At 59.2% G+C, this 15,667-nt stretch overlaps 2 protein-coding genes across 8 annotated transcripts in view; one reads left to right on the top strand and one right to left on the bottom strand.

Moving 5' to 3' along the window:
- The window catches only part of CASKIN2 (CASK interacting protein 2), a 29,920-nt gene extending 21,864 nt beyond the window's left edge, over positions 1 to 8,056 (top strand). For 3 of the 5 annotated variants that reach the window (XM_026098873.2, XM_026098876.2, XM_026098875.2), the window contains 9 exons: positions 405 to 526; positions 1,046 to 1,127; positions 1,265 to 1,359; positions 1,625 to 1,735; positions 1,855 to 1,956; positions 2,047 to 2,185; positions 2,562 to 4,739; positions 4,906 to 5,224; positions 5,478 to 8,056. In XM_026098873.2, coding sequence (XP_025954658.2) covers positions 405 to 526; positions 1,046 to 1,127; positions 1,265 to 1,359; positions 1,625 to 1,735; positions 1,855 to 1,956; positions 2,047 to 2,185; positions 2,562 to 4,739; positions 4,906 to 5,224; positions 5,478 to 5,574 — 3,245 coding nt within the window. In that variant the 3' untranslated portion in view covers positions 5,575 to 8,056. The remainder of the gene's footprint in view (positions 1 to 404; positions 527 to 1,045; positions 1,128 to 1,264; positions 1,360 to 1,624; positions 1,736 to 1,854; positions 1,957 to 2,046; positions 2,186 to 2,561; positions 4,740 to 4,905; positions 5,225 to 5,477) is intronic. The other 2 variants (XM_026098874.2, XM_064522594.1) reach the window with 1 other exon arrangement.
- Positions 8,057 to 8,912: 856 nt separating this feature from the next.
- TMEM94 (transmembrane protein 94) overlaps positions 8,913 to 15,667 on the bottom strand; it is a 54,384-nt gene continuing 47,629 nt past the window's right edge. For all 3 annotated transcript variants that reach the window (XM_064522596.1, XM_064522597.1, XM_064522595.1), the window contains 6 exons: positions 15,207 to 15,288; positions 14,720 to 14,874; positions 14,266 to 14,360; positions 12,936 to 13,029; positions 12,505 to 12,675; positions 8,913 to 11,666 (listed from right to left, as the gene is read on the bottom strand). In XM_064522596.1, the coding sequence (XP_064378666.1) occupies positions 11,594 to 11,666; positions 12,505 to 12,675; positions 12,936 to 13,029; positions 14,266 to 14,360; positions 14,720 to 14,874; positions 15,207 to 15,288 (670 nt within the window). In that variant the 3' untranslated portion in view covers positions 8,913 to 11,593. The remainder of the gene's footprint in view (positions 11,667 to 12,504; positions 12,676 to 12,935; positions 13,030 to 14,265; positions 14,361 to 14,719; positions 14,875 to 15,206; positions 15,289 to 15,667) is intronic.

A 15,667-nucleotide genomic window follows, 5' to 3' on the forward strand; every position in this document is an offset into this window, starting at 1 on the left:
AATGGAGCTTAGGGGAGCCCATAGAGCAGCCCCCTTCCCTCCCCGTGTCCTCGGCCCGACTGAGTCCCCACAGCCCCTCCGTGCCCCCCTGCCAGCCCAGGTTGCCCCCTCCGTGCCGCGTGCGCTGGGAGGTGGGAGGCACTGCTGGGTCGTGGTGGCCGGAGGGCTCTCGCGTGATTCTGGGCTTTTACCGGCGTCCCCGAGCTGGCCAACGCCAGGCCCGTTCCTGCACGGGCAGTCGAGGCCCCGGCCGCGTCGGGCGCTTGCTGGGCAGCTTGGTGCCTTGTGCCGGCCCTGGTGCGGGGACACCGCCGCTGTGGTTAGCGAGCGCTGCCCCGTGGCACTGCGTGCACGGGTGCCGGCGGGCCTGGGGGGCTGACGTGCCCCGCTGCTGCCCCAAACAGCAGGAGACAGGAACAGCGTGGGCAGCGAGGGCAGCATCGGCAGCATCCGCAGCGCCGGCAGCGGCCAGAGCACCGAGGGCACCAACGGGCAGAGCACCAGCATCCTCATCGAGAACGCCAGGGTAGGTGCTGGCCCCCGGCTCTGCCCCTTCCTGCTGCCCCTGTTCGGCCCCACGTCTGGTCGAGACTGCCGATGAGATCTTGCCTCTGATCCCCTGCGTCTCCCAGCAAAGGAGCTGGCTGCAGGAGCAGCCCCCACCACACCCGTCTTCGCTGCAGGGACTGGGTGGGAGCTGCTCCTAGGGGCTCTGGGACCTCAGTCCTGCTGAAGGGCAGCCAGGTCCCTGGATGGAGACCCCAGCTGCCCCCCGCCAGCCCTTTCGAGTGGGGTTGGAGTCCATGGATTGTACCCCATAATGCCTCCAACCTGTCCCATATCACTTGAGAGGATAAACAAGGCCCTGGGCCATATCCTGCCCACATCTCCTGATAGGCACCAGGGCTTAAAGCCGTGCCCAGGGTGGGGACCTCCTGTGCTTGCTCCCGGGGTGGGTGCGAGGCAGACCCTGGCACCCCCTGTGGTGGGACAGGACTCCTCGCCGGTGGGAATCCCTCCTCCACTCACCTTTCCTCTCCCCCAGCCGCTGCCCTCCGCCGGCGATGACCTCCAGCAGCACCTTTTGGGATCGGAGCCGCGCAACGGGCAGCTGAACTCCTCGGCAGGTGAGGGACGTCCCGCTGCCACAGGGCTGGGGGACACCTGCCCCGCTGCCAGCATGGAGCCCCAGTGGGCCAAGCGTGGTACCATCAGCCCTCGCTGCCACCATCCCCCCTTGACGCTCCCCTCTCCCCTCTGCCAGGGCCCCTGGGGCACCAGACCACCGGCAGCTGCCCCCCTGGAGACAAGGTCTTCTCCCACCAGTTCCTGCGCCCCGAGCAGCTCCTCGAGGGGAAGGTAACTGAGCCAGTGGGGACCTGGCTGGGGGGGGATGTTTCTCCTGGCAGACCTGGTGCGTGGGGCGGGACAGGCCATCTGGCCATGTTTGGGGCTCTAAGCCCAGCTCTCACTGCACTGGGGACATGGGGGACTGGGACTTGGGGATGATGGGGACAAGCGGGTCTTGCACAAGGAGGAACTGTCATCTTGTACGGAGCAGCCAGGTCCTTCCAGCCCCTGCAGCCACCGTCACAGGCGGGTTTTTGCTCTGTCCTCTCTGCAGGATGCAGAAGCCATTTACAACTGGCTGCGTGAGTTCCAGCTGGAGTCGTATACCGCCAACTTCCTCAACGCCGGCTACGATGTCCCCACCATCAGCCGCATGACTCCAGAGGTAAGGCAGGTCCTTCCCCCAGCCCAGCACGGCCCTCGGCCCCCCGAGCCACCAGCAGCAGGTACCCCCTGCCCTGTGTCTGCATTGCTGCTGCTGACTGCAGCCCCGCTCTGTGCTAGGACCTGACGGCCATCGGCGTGACCAAACCGGGACACAGGAAGAAGATCTCCACCGAGATCGGACAGCTCAGCATCGCTGAGTGGCTGCCCAGCTACATCCCGGTGAGTGCCTGGACCCCAGGGCTTTGGTGCAGCACCCTCTTCTCCCCCTCTCCCTCACTGCTCACGGTGGCGTCTCCGTGCTCTTTGCAGGCTGACCTGATGGACTGGCTCAGCGCCATCGGGCTGCCCCAGTACCACAAAAAGCTGGTGAACAACGGTTATGACTCCATCACCATCGTGACAGACCTGACCTGGGAGGATCTGCAAGAGATCGGCATCAACAAGCTGGGTGAGTGGCTGACAGGAGCACCCCTGGCATGGAGCCAGGGTGGCCCGGGGTGGCCAAGTTTCCCAGCAAGGTGTCCCAACGCCTAGGCCTCCCTCGGGCTGCACGGTGCACGGCACGTCCTGCACACCCAAAACGGGTGGTTCGTGGCAGTTCCCAAAGCCTCCCTGTGGCAGGCTGGGGCCTGGCTGAGCCCGGTGCCAGCCAGTGCCGTGTGGACATCGGCAGTAGCTTGTCTTCTCCTGTTGGCAGGGTTTGGGTAGCCCAAAGGCCTTTGCCTTGGTTGGTGATGGTACCACAGCTCTTCTAGGCCAGGAATCAAAGGCCTTGGAGGGCCAGAGCCGACCTAATATCCCCCTCCTGTCACACCTTCCCACAGGCCACCAGAAGAAGATCATGTTGGCCGTCAAGAAGCTCAGAGACCTCCGCAAAAGCCTAAATCAAGCGGAAGCAACGCTGGCGAGACGCAAAGTTCCCGGTGCCTTGGATATTGTCACCATCGAGTCGCTGGAGAACGGGGAGTGTCAGTCCCCACACACCCCCAAGATGACAACGTTCCAGGACAGTGAGCTCAGCTACGAGCTCCAGACGGCCATGTCCAACAGCTGCCACGAGACGCTCAGCATCAAGAGCAGCCAGGGGATGTCGCGGAGCCAGGAGAGCATCGGGGTGCGGTCCAGGGGCTCGGGGCACTCGCAGGACAACGTGCTGTCCCGGCACCTCTCCAGCCCCTCGCAGGAGAGCCTGGGCAGCGGGGAGAGCAGCGGCAGTAGCGGGCAGTCCTGCGCGCAGCCCCGCGGCAAGGAGAGCCCGGCCAGCCCGCCGGGACAGCCCAGCCCCGAGCCCTACGGGAAGCTCGTCTCCCCGGAGGGGCTCAACGGCTACGCCAACGGCTGCGGGGGAAGCCCCCTCAAGGAGAGGAACCTCCCCGAAGGCATGGATCAGTACCCCCGGCCGGCGGCTCAGAAGGGCTCTGTCCCTCCGGGGCCACAGGCAGTCACCCCCTGCACCCCTCCCCAGACCCCCAGCAAGGCGACTGCCCCTTACGTCTTCATGTACCCCCACGTCTCCTTGAAATCCCAGCCGGCCCCTTCCCTCCTGGGAGCAGAGCAGCCCAAGAGCCTGGCGCACCCCTACCCCTCCTTCTCCTCCAGCCAGAAGAGCAGCCTGCAGACGTCGGCCCAGAAAGCCTTCTCCTACCTGCACAGCCACTGCGGCCCCGCGGAGACGCCCGCGGGGCTGCCCAAGCCTGCCGCTGCCCCGGGCGCCTGGCAGGCCGGGGAGCAGCACAACGGCGGCGAAGGTTTCAAGTACAAGAAGCGGTCGCACAGCCTGAACCGCTACGCGCTGTCGGACGGGGAGCACGAGGAGGAGGATGGGGTGGCCACCAGCACCCTGGGCTCCTACGCCACCCTCACGCGGCGCCCGGGCCGGAGCCAGATGCCGCGGGCCTATCTGCAGGCGGAGGCCAAGGTCACCCGCAGCCAGTCCTTCGCCATCCGGGCCAAGCGCAAGGGCCCGCCGCCGCCGCCCCCCAAGCGTCTCAGCTCTGTCTCCGGCGCCCTTGCCGCGGAGGCGGACAGCGAGCAGCCCCCTGAGCCCGAGCAGCAGCCTGCTGCCATCCCGGATGCGGCCAACGTCGCTGCCTCCCCCAGCGACACCGGCCACGGCAGGACGGCGAGGAGCCTCACGGCTGCGCTGGAGGGGCCGCCCGGGGCGAGTCCGCCCAAGCCCCTCCTGGCCCCGAAGCCCCCGCACGTGGCTCAGGACTGTCTCTCCAGGGCGAGCGAGGACGATCAGTCCTGCAGCGCTGATGACTCCGGCACCGCCAGACTTTCAGAGGGCAGCAGGGACGCCTTCGAGAGCAGCAAGCCGCGGAGACGGACATTTAGTGAGCCCAGCGCTCCCATGACGGAGGCTGTGCAGGGCAGGCGGGAAGATGCCTGCTCAGACACGGAGGAGGAGGCCAAGGCAGAGGTTTCCACCTCATCCTCCCAGAACAGCTCCAGCGAGTGCATCCCCTTTGCAGAAGAAGGCAACTTAACCATCAAACAGCGGCCCAAGCCCGCCGGGCATCTCAAGGCTGACGCAGCCGCACCGGATGCGGAGCCCAGTTCCCAGGCTACGGAGCCCCCCTGCTCCACTGGGAAGGAGTCGGGGGGGCCCGTTGCCACCAAAGAGCCGCCCGTGCTGGAGTTCAACCTCACCGAGTCGGACACAGTGAAGCGCAGGCCCCGCTTCAAGGAGCGGGAGCCGCTGCAGACGGTGCTGAAGGCGTTCAGCCTGGCGGGGCAGGCCGAGGCGGGGGCGAACCCGGCACCGCAGTACGCGCAAGCCCAAGCCGTCAGCATCACGGGCCCGGCCACGCACAGGCCGGAGCCGCAGGCCGGGCTGGCCGGAGATGCCTTTGATGACGACAACGTGGAGTTCAGGATTGCTGAGATAGAGAAAAGCATCTTGTCCCTGGAGAAGGGCATCAAGAAGGCACCGAGCCCTGTGAAGCCCCCCAGCCCCTCGGAGCTGCTCAGCACCGCTGTGCTGAGGACGCCAACCCCAGGTAGGTGTGTTTGTGTGGAGGGAGAGCCCTGGCCCGCAGGGTGTCTCCGAAGCGGTGGCGGGGCCTGCAGCTCCCTTCGGCTGGGTCGGGTGCCGCATCCCCAGCGAGCTGGGAGGTGAGAAGGGAGCCCGTGCTGCCAACTGCAACAAGGCTCCTTCCTTTACAGACGTCCCAGCCAAACACACCTCCGTGGCATCCACCAAGCTGGTGTTCTCCGGGCCCAAGACCATCTACCAGCAGGTCCTGCAGCCTTCCCGCCACACTGTCGCTCCCTGGGCGGCTGCCGAGACGGTGCCGGATGTGATCGGAGCCCTGGCCGGCTCCGGCTCTCTGAACCTGGAGCCCAGCAGCAAGGTGTTGGCGAAGCCTCTGGGGGCTGCGCCGGGGGCTGCTCTGGCCCAGCAGAGGCTGGAACAGACCAACTCCACCCTGGCCGCTGCGCTGCAGGCTGCAGAGAAGAAGATAACGGCCAAGGAGGCAGAGAGGTGAGGCAGCCTGGGGGCGGGACGGGAGGGAGGGAGAGGAAAAGGCTCGGGTTAGGCCCCCGCAGCGGAACTGGGCAGCCCCAGCGAGGGGAGGGAAGGGCTAAGGAGCCTCCAGCGCTGGTGGTGCAGCCCCTTGCTGCCAGGCTGAGCTCCAGCTGCAGGCAGGAGCGTTGGCTTCAGCCTGGGTCCCCCTGCCCCACCAGGACCCCAAGCCTTTGGGCGGTCTTTGACCATCTCTCCCTTTCCCTCCCAGCCACCCTGGGACCGTGCACTCGGCCAAGAACATCCTGGAAGACATCAGCAACATGTTTGACGACCTGGCTGACCAGCTGGACGCGATGCTGGACTGAGGCTTGCTCCCTTCCTCCCCTCCCTGCCTCCGGCTGCTCTGCAAACGCCCGTCGTGATGGCAGGAGAGTAGGTCTAGTGCCCGAGCAGCATCTCCAGGTCTTTCCAGCTGCCTCCCTTCCTGCACTTTACACCACGGCCAGGAACACGTCTGTCCCCTCCTCACCCGCCCAGCGTCACCGGCCCCCAAGCTGCCTGGCTCCGTATCACACGCTCCAACACGACCGCGGGCTGGTTTCCGAGAGGGTCAGGCATTTCCCACCAGACTGGCAGCAGGAGGAGAGCCCGGAGGGGCTGCACATGTGGTCCTGGAGGCCACCGAGAAAATCTCACTCCCTTGCACAGAGCCGAAGAGCCTCCACAAGGGACCTTTCTCTTCCCTCGCTGCATTGCTGAGTCCTGCCTCTTATTATTTATCCCCTGCCAACAATGTGTCAAAGGAGAGACCTCCCCGGGCAGCCGCCACGGAGCTGGCTATTTACTGAGCAGATCCCAGCCCCGGCAGAGCCTGACAGCAGCTAAAAGAAGACAGGGCTTGTCGCGACTTGGCAGCTTGCGGAGTGAGAAGGAACCTTCCCGCTTTATTCCTTGCTTTTCCGAACGTGTCAGCGTCAGGCAGCGTGTAATCCGAGCGGACCGAAATCCCCCGGCGGGACCCGCGCCCCCGTCCCCGACGCTGGGGCTGGCACAGCCCGCATCCTGCAGAGCAGCAAAGCCGTGCTGCGGGCCCTGCCGGAGGCAGCGGGCTCCCTGCGCCTTTCCCAGGGCGAGGATGGCGAAGGGCAGCGCTGAAGGCCAAGGAGAGCTGTGCGTTTGTGCCAGTCCGGCTCCATCGTGCTGCTAAATCGAGGCTGCCCTCTGCTGACACCGTGCCTGCACAAACCGCCAGCCCTCTGCTTCCAGGGAGGAAGCAGCACAGTGGTTAGCGCTTTTTTTTCCTCCTTTTCCTCCCCTGCCCCTTTTGTGGGGGAGAAAATGGTCCCTTCTCCTGCTGCTCCTTGGTGCAGGGAGATCCTGGCACAAACTCAGCTGGGAACTTTGTTAGACAGTAGCTGCGTTCGGGACTATGCGACATGCTTCCTTGCAGCTCCAAAACCCAGCGGGAGAGGTGACCCCCGCATGCACCGGGTGAATTCAGCTCAGCAACAGCTACTGTAAATACGCGCTGGATGCCGTCGCAGCCCCGTGGCTGCAGCAGGGGAACAGCAGCGACAGCTCATTGCATCCAAGCAGTAGGAACGGCTGCATAGCTCGAAGACACATTTCTCTAGCAGGATCTGTTCAGTAGTGCATGTCTAAATATGTCCAAGAGCCCCGAACTTGGCTTGCGCTCGGCATGCCAAGCCAATGAAAGCATCAGGGCACCAGAAGGGAACCCAAGATTGTACTAAAGTGCCATTTGTTGCAAAAATCCCAAACAAAAGGAAACCAACCCTCCACCCCTTTAAAAAAGCCACCAACACAAAACCAAACTGTAAAGGGAGAAGGGGGCCGAAGAGGCAGTTGCTTCCCAATTTGGGGGGAGCTTGCAGCTGAAACAGACTGTTTGCAGCACCACGTCCCCCCGCACTGAAAAGGAAGCAGCCCTCGTACCTCGAGCCCGCCTGGCCCTTTCCCAGGGCCATCGCTCACGAGTGGCAGTTGTGCCATGGGCCCAGCCAGCGGGAGATGCCAGCCTGGCTTCTAGGTTAAAAAGCAAAGACAAAGCCCCCAAAAAAGAAAAAAAATCGGTCGGTTGGCTGGGACTTGAGGTCAATTTGAGGTGCTTAAGGCACCGACACCCTGGCAAGTTGGCTGCTCTGTGTTTGATACATCCCATTGAGTGTATTAAAATGACCATGTCTGATGGACAAGTGCTACATCGTGGACCTGATCGTTTTTAAATAGCTGCAACCAGTGGCACTTTATCGAAAGGTTTGCAGAAACCTTTTAAAACTGATTTTTACTCTCACACAAATCAGCCTGGAACAAGCCCAGGTGTTTTTCTTTTCCAATGTTGATAAACTGTAAATGTTTTTTTAAAGGCCAATGTATATATTTTAAATGTGATTTATTATATATATTTACTAACCAGAATTGCAAGTCTTGTACTCTAGGGTCAGGGATAAGAGGACACTGGGGTGGAGCTGCGTCGCTGTCTGAGCCACCTGAGGGCAGCACCACGCTGCTCTCATTGTCAATAAGGGAACTGAACATTTGATTTTGCAGAAGAATGCCTATTTTTTAAGCTCTAGATCTTTATTTTAAAAGCTACTGTACGGTGTGTAAGTTATGTACACTGCAACTGGGACTAACTGACCCTGGCTGCACCTGCTCCGTGCAGCAAGGCAGTGAGGGAAAAAAATAGCCCGTGTAATCACCAGACTGACAACAGATTTTAAACCATCTGCTCTCTTTGTGTTAATCATGTGTTTTTTGTTTTCCACTAACCTCCATTAAGACTAAGTTCTATTAAACAGCGGGGCATATTTTACCCTTTTGATAGTTCTGCCTAGTTGTCTCCTTCATTTCAAATCTGACAAGCTTGTCTCCTGCCCTGGCTGAAGTCATCAAGGATCAGCTTTATCCTGCCCGTTGTGTGCTTAAGCTCTGGGCTTCCTCGCATAAGCCGCTGCCTCGGGTAAGAGTTCTGCTGTTGCCTCTAGTGAGGTTTGTGTTTTGATCCAAGTCTTACCGCCACGGCAGTAATGCGGGGTTAGAGCTCTAGGGACCAACGCTGCCCCGTTGCCCAGCCTTGGTGGCAGCCGCGGAGCCACAGCTACCTTGGCTTGGCAGGCAAAGGACTCCTCCAGGCTCGCCGGTGAGCAGCGCGTGGCCACAGGGACACCAGGTCCCGCTTGCTGAGCAGCACGCAGAAGCAGCCCGGGCCTCCTCATCTCTCCACTACTCCGTTTTTCTCCAGACCGCACAGTGCCTGTTCCAGCTCACCCTGTACCTTTCAGCCAGAGAGCTGCAACCGGCACAACACCCGTCACGACTGAAGCGGCATCTGCAACAACCATGGCAGCAACCACGTTACACCTTGCGCTGTGCCTGGGATCCAAGAGACTGAGCGGTAAGTGGACAGTTACTCTACAGAAAGAGGGATGCAGAGGTGGACGGAGTTGCCCAAGGCTGGACAGAAAGTGGGGAAAAAGTGCCAGGATCAGATCCCAGGAGTGCCAGCTGCTCCGGCCATGTCTCTCCAGCAGACGCTGGCTAGGTCACTCTTACCTCTGACACAAGCAACCACACGTGTTTTGCCTCCTTGCTTTGCTGGGTGCAAACTCCCTCCTGCTCTCCCTGGGCTTGTTATCCAAGACAACCATTTATTGCCGTTCATACACTGGATGCCTGTGGGTTGGGGTTTGTTCTTTTTTTTTTTAATACAATTTACAAGTTTTAATACAAATCAAATATTTTTTTACATACATCCCAAAAATTTAATATAAAATATACACCATTTAAAAACATCTTGATGTAGGAAATTTCTTTCTGAAGCCATGCACCCTGGCCCTCCGACGCCCCGACGGGCCGAGGGAGGGGTGGCAATGGCAAGACCAGCCGAAAGGCTCCATTCATGCGCCTCTGCTCCGTCCAAGTCTAGCAGGGGAAGGAGGGCGAGGGAAAATGAACACTTGTGATCACCCAGAGAAGGCAACCTCGGAGGTGCCTCCTCTAGAGCAGGGGTGGCCAGCAGGAAGCCCTGGCAGCTGCTGCCTTTCATCACCTACAACAGTTAGCGGCACAGGGCAAGAGCTCGGATCTGGGGGAGGACGTGGCCCTGCAGGAACAGCAGCCGCGCGGCCCGCTGCTGCGTCTGACTCCAGCCCAGCCACGCAGAAGGAGAGCGCGTCCTACCCGCCAGCTGACCCAGGGATCAGAAAGAGAGGCCGATTTCTCAGGTGCCAGCGGCAACAGATCTGGAGCCAGCATTTAAGTGACGTGAGAGGGACCGGGTGAGACGCAGCTTGTTCTCCCTGAGCCAGGCAGCTTTGCAGGCCTGAGAGGAGTGAAGGCGGAGTTCAGCCTAGCTGGAAAAGGGGAGCGGTCCCACTCTGCGGGAAGGACGGGCCTGGAACCGCTGCGTTGCGGGAGAGCAGCCCTGCCTTGCCCTGGGGAGCTGCCGGCTCCCGAGCCCATGCAGCCCTGCGGGTAGCGCAGAGCCCAAACAGCTGCACTCGGGAGCCCGAACAGCCACGCTCGGGCTGGAGGGACGTGGTCCAGGCCTCTCCGCAGCCCCAGCTGGCTCTCACCAGCATCCTCTGTCCCCAGAGCTCAGGCGCTGGCCCTGCCCCACGGTGGGGAGAAGGGTATTGCTTAGAGACGCGTGTTGTGCGTGCTCCCTGCTTCTGCAGCAGCGTGAGGAAGACAAGGTGGAGCGTCGGGGCAGGGCTGGGGGTCCTGCCAGCTCCCCGCCTCCCCGGGAAGGACCAGCAGCCGCTTGTTAGTCTCACGTACTGAAGGGCAACAACAGCCGTGTAGTGTAGAGTTAATATTGGAAGCAAAAAACAGTGCCAGGATTTGCCCGAGTCAGTCAGGTCTCAGAATTAGGAAGGGAGTAAACAGCTCCACGGGCTGTAAGCACTGTCGTAGCCAAGCCTACGTGCTCTGTTGTGGCCCCTGACTGCCAGACCATGATGGCACTAGTGTGCCAAGGGTAACAGTGTCTTTTCAAATCTTAGGTGCACATGTGCCACACTGGTGTAAAACAGGGCTTGCACCTGCCTAGCCCTCAGGGAAGGTTTCCCCCAGTCAGGGGGAGAAGAGACCTCCAGAGAGAGAGGGAAACGCTGTGAGGGCAGCAGCACAGAGGCAAGAGACTTCCAAACACTTGCACAGAAAGGCCTGATTGTGGGGGGGTTTCCCTGTGCCTTGGAGAGCAGGAACTGGGTGCAGCACGATCCCAGGCCCGGGAAGGGAGCCATCCCCCAGCTCCATGTTATTCACAACTGCAAGATGCAGCTATCCTGCCTGGAAAGATGTCTCCTTCCTCCGTGGCAGGATAGGCAGGTCTTAGGCTTTATCTCTAGCTACAAATATTGCTGTGGCCCTCTCAGGCAGGCATTTACCGAAGTACACAAAAACGAGGACAGCTACAAACCTACCTCTTTGGGGGCTGTCAAAGCAGACGAGCTGATTCAACAGGGCTGCAAGAAGCCGGGCCATACTGACTCCCTGCCAGCAGGCAGAGCTGCCCTCCTGACTCCCTGTGCACCAAATTACCAGGGTAAAGCACAGACAGCTGTTCTCAAGGCCCTGCCTCATCCCTCCTCTCATGCAGCTCTCAACAGCCAGCATATGGCTAGAGCAGCAACGCTAGAGGGCAGGCCTGGCACGGCCTGGCCATCGCAGGGACTTCCCGGCACGTTGCCGGAGACCTCCCCAGCGCCCAGCTGGGAAAGCGAGCTGCGGTCCTTGCCTAGTGCCCCTGTGCTCCTGGGGCCGCAGGGGACATGGCTCCGTCCCCTGGGACGCAGGGAGAGGGAGGTGAATGAGGGCATGCACAGGCGTGGGCACGTGCACACACATACACGCACACCACCCAGGAGAGTGCACAAGGAAGGGGGGGAAAAAAAAGGGGGGAGGGGGGAAAAAAACAGGTTTCAACAGAGATTTCTTGCCTCAGCAGCCCTATGCCTCCCCTGCTGGCCCAGATTCTCCTGCCAGGCCCGGGAAAACCCATCTGCTCACACAGAGAGAAGGAGTCGCTTCATTTCAGCATCACCACGATACTAACGAAAAAAACCTCTAGTAATAAATAAATAAAGGAAGAGCAGCCTGAACAGCCAGCAGAGCCTGCAGGCTCCCTCAAGCACTCTAGCAGGCTGGGGATGGGGAGGCTGCATACCTGCTGGGGGATCCTGATAGCAGTGCCCTGCCTGGTTCCCCCCTCCCCGGAAGGTGCTGATGTGGTTTTGCAAGGAGGCCGTCTGGTTTGCGTGTGCGAGGGGAAACTCCCTGAGCCTCTGGTGCAGCCGCTCTCCCAGCGCAGGATGCAGCTGTGTGGCCCTGGCCCCAGGGAACTTGAGCTGGCGGGGTTTAAAATGGAGAATTCATCCCCAGCTTTGTTTCGAACTGCAACTTCTGCCTCTTTTGGTAACGGACTCGGACCCTGGAAGAGGCAGAAGAAAGAAAAGAATCAGCACACGTGGGAAAGAGAGGCGGGCAAGGCTGCCTCGCTGCGGTTCCTGAGGAGAGGGGCAGCATCTGCTCGGGGCCTGGGCCCTACAGTGCCAGGGCAAGTGAACTGAAGCCAGAAAAGGACCCATGGCCTCAGTCCTGTCCCATCCGGCCAAGTCCCTTCTCTGAGCCTACCAGGCGCAGCAGAGAAAGGTCCAAAAACTCCTCCCAGGAACAGAGACAGTGCCTCTGTCCTCATCAAGGTTCGCTTGAAGCCCCACTGCTTTTCCTCACCAAACCCCCTTCCTGGATCGCTGGTCATTAGCGTTAACTCCCAGCTCCGGCTGCTCCCTGCACTAGGAGGAACAGCCAGTCACTTCGCCTGCTGCTAATTCTTGGCTTCAGCCACTTCCCATGAAAATGAGTCCCACAGTCCAGGCACTGTGTGAGGACATATTTCCTCTGCCGCTATTCAATGCCTCTCTGTCCTCATGGGACGAGCTGGAGAGAACAGCCCTCTCTGACCTATACTGGTATTTCAGAGACTTTGGCTCTCTCCCGCTCATTGGTGGGAGATAAGGGAATTTTGGTCTCCCTTCCTGCTCCCAATCACTGCCACTGCCCTTCCCTGACCCTCTTTCCTCCCCTGCATTGTTGAGTCCCTGCGAGGTGGAACATGAGCCTGCACAAAAGAGCCAGGTGATTTACACAACACCATCATCTTTTCCTTTTTATTCCCCACCCTGTTCCCTGTGCATCTTTTATCTGCGGCCCGAGGCCAGCCTGGAGCGAGGTTCCAGCCCTTTTTTCCCATCCCCACAACCCCATACCTGATTTCATGCAGCTTGACAATCTCATTGATGATAACCACAAGGACCAGGGAAAGAAAACCCAGGAGCCAGGAGACCGGGGAGATGGGAACGTAGTTAAAGGTCAGTGGAGAACTGAGGTTTTCCCAGAGTTTCAGGTCCAGCACAGTCTGTGCCACTTGCCCCAGCAATCTAGGGTCATAAACAGACACAGCAAAGCTCAGCAGCACCAACAGGCTTCCTGGGATCTGCAGATCAGGGTTTAGGCCCAGGGGTACCACCCCCGAATTCACAACAGGGGCCCCTCCACCAGTTTACCAGTGGAAAACCTTTGCCATACACCAGCATTTTCCTCAGAGTTAGCAAACTGGTGCTGGAGCAGGTCTAGCGCAGGCAGAGCCCCGCTTCCCCCAGCGCTCTGCGGTGCCTCACCAGGACCTGGGGATACTCACACAACAGCCACAGTGAGCGTCCACCACCGGTTAGAGAGGGGGCTCTTCTTCCACAGCGGCTTGGTGCGATGGACATGGGTGATGGATATGAACACTACGGGGGACAGATGGAGCAGGGAGTTATTTAGCAGCACACACCGATAATGGCTTTACAATATACACCAAGGGCTATTGCTCCAAAGGGATGTGAGGCTGTTGTCTCTCAGCCCAACCCTTCTTTCAAGGTCCTTCCAGACCAGACTCCCCACAGCAATGCCAAGCAAGTCCCTGGATATGCGGAGGGGGCTGCCACGGCAGTACTGTGCAGGATTACTCGGTGCAGGGATGTCAAGGGTGGTTCTTAGCCTGGCGCTCGAGTGCGGATCAGGCAAAGGACCAGAACTAGGAAGCAGTGGGGTACGCTCATCACTGGGTCGCATCAGCCTGCACAGGCCTGCATCAGCATAAAGCTCCAGCCCTGGGAAAGACATTTAATTAGAGTTGTAGGGTTGTCTACAGAGGGCAATGCAGTCACTCAGCTTTTGCTGGGCACATTAAAACAGCATTTGCCACCTGCAGTGCAAAGCATCCCTGCCTGGCCTCTAATGTCTCAAGGACACAAAGTAGTATTTCCCAGTCCTGCCAGTAGCGCACCACTGCCTCCCACTAATGCAAAGCTGCCTCTCAAATCAGGAGGTGGTTCAGCCAGCCTGGACACTCTGCACATCTCAACATGCAATGCTCTGCCTGGCACCAAGGCACAACGCTGCATGATGTGGAGGGATGGGAGTAGAGGCTCTTTAAGGCTGTAAGAGAGCAGCTGGCCCTGCTTTGCCAGGCAACCACTCACAGGTGCCACGAGTCAGCCAGGGCCTGGCTCCCCTCCCCTCCAGAGGATTTAAAAAGGCTCCCTGGTCCAAGTCAGCCACAGCCAAAACAGAGCTGTTTGGATGGGGGAAGGAAAGTGGGTGCTTCACAAAACAGCAGCAGGACTACTGGGACTCCTGAGACAGGGAATATTTTGGAGACTTGCAGGATGCTGCTAGCTGATTTGCAAGAGGGCAGAGAGGGATTGTTCATAGGGTGGCATTTGCCTGCTTATTTGACTAGGCTGGAAGGGAGCCAGCATTTTGCCAGGCTGATAGGAGGCAGGACCAGCTCTGAGGGTGCTATCTTTAATCTGTCAGGGCAACATATAGTAAGACAAGGGACAGTCTTTGTGCTTATACCAAGAGGCTGCCACAGTCCTTACTTCTAAAAGAGAGTTTGTGCTCTGGCACAGGAGCACAGAGAGAGGCAAAGGCTGTGAGTCCCCACCCCCAGCAGGAACCCCCTGGGAACAGGGACTCACCTGTGTGTAAGACAATCAGGCCAGCTGCAAGCTTCTGGGCTACAAGAAGGGCATTGGAAAATGTCCCAAACCAGTCAGGAGCACTGTCGGCATTGCTAGGAAAGGAGAGGATATGGGAAAGAACTCAACCATGGAGACTCAGTGGCTGACCTGTTCCCACCAGGGCCACGTCCTCCTCTGATAACTGAGAGAACTAGATGCAAGCTCAGAGTAAGCCACTTGCGAGAAAAACAAAGGCTGTCCTAGTAGCAGGAGGTGATAGGAAGCAAGGCAGGACCTTGCCCCAAGGATGCACTTATCGAGGCTCCAGGGAGAGCTCCCAGCCCTGTGTAGAGATGATACAGCTGGGTTACACAAGAGCCTGAAGCTCATTAGCTGGGGATCAGTTCCACCTAAGAAGGGCAAGAGGAGCAGGCACTGCAGGGAGAGGGATGTGCTGGGCTCTGTTCCTCACCTGTACAGCATGATGGAGGAGCAGGCTGTGAGATTGAGGCTGGTAGTGTTCACCTCTTTGCAGGACTCATGCAGTGTGAACCCAAAGCAGATGAGGCAGGAGCAGATGGTCAGGCTGAATTTCAGCAGGAAGCAGAACAGGAAGTAGTGCTGAGTCTGTGAATAATGGAGAGGGAGGAGGGACACGGCATGTCACTGGCTCACCCTCCCCAGCACAAACCATCAGGGTATCAGTAGCTGCAACAAAGATTGGCTGCAGTACCGATGAGATGCTGCCACTGAGGATCTGTCCTGGGGGCATGCTCGCAGTAAGGGCTTCCCCTCCTGTCCATGCCAGGCTTTTGGCTAGGATGGCTCATGCCACAGATCAGAATTTACCAAGAGAACTGGAAGGTCTATGTTAGCGCAGGACCTCAGCTACGTGCCAACGTGGGGACAAAGTAGTAGAAAGGGAAGTGAGAACAGTTCTCATTTGATGAGTCACCTACCTTCTTAGGAATGGAAGTCAGGTTTTTTCCTGTTGCCATGGTCATGATGGAGCTGTGGGGGGGCTTGCCCAGGAGTGAGATGCTGGAGAAAGGCAAGTTAGTCTCTCAATAACTAGTTCGGGTACCAGAATTTTTGCCTTTTGGGATGTCTCTAGCATTTGAGCTCAAGCAGCCTCCTCAGACTGCTTGGAGCATTGGCACTGATCTGGCCACTTTTTGTGCAGCATATTTGCATTCCCTCCCTCCAACATATGCCGTAGAAGATCTTATGCATGGCAGGTGCAAGCAGGGAGGGAGAGAGGACATCTCAGTGTGTGATGAGGGAAAATCCATCTATAGTGTCTTAGGCTCTTCCTGACACTCTGCTCTCCATCACACCCCAACCAGTGCAACAGTGTCAGGATTAGAACATTACTCTCAGCTAAGGGCTCTCTGGCAGCAGGCAGGGCTAAACAGCAATA

Source organism: Dromaius novaehollandiae, chromosome 18 (assembly GCF_036370855.1).
Source record: "Dromaius novaehollandiae isolate bDroNov1 chromosome 18, bDroNov1.hap1, whole genome shotgun sequence".
Taxonomy (NCBI): Eukaryota; Metazoa; Chordata; class Aves; order Casuariiformes; family Dromaiidae; genus Dromaius; species Dromaius novaehollandiae.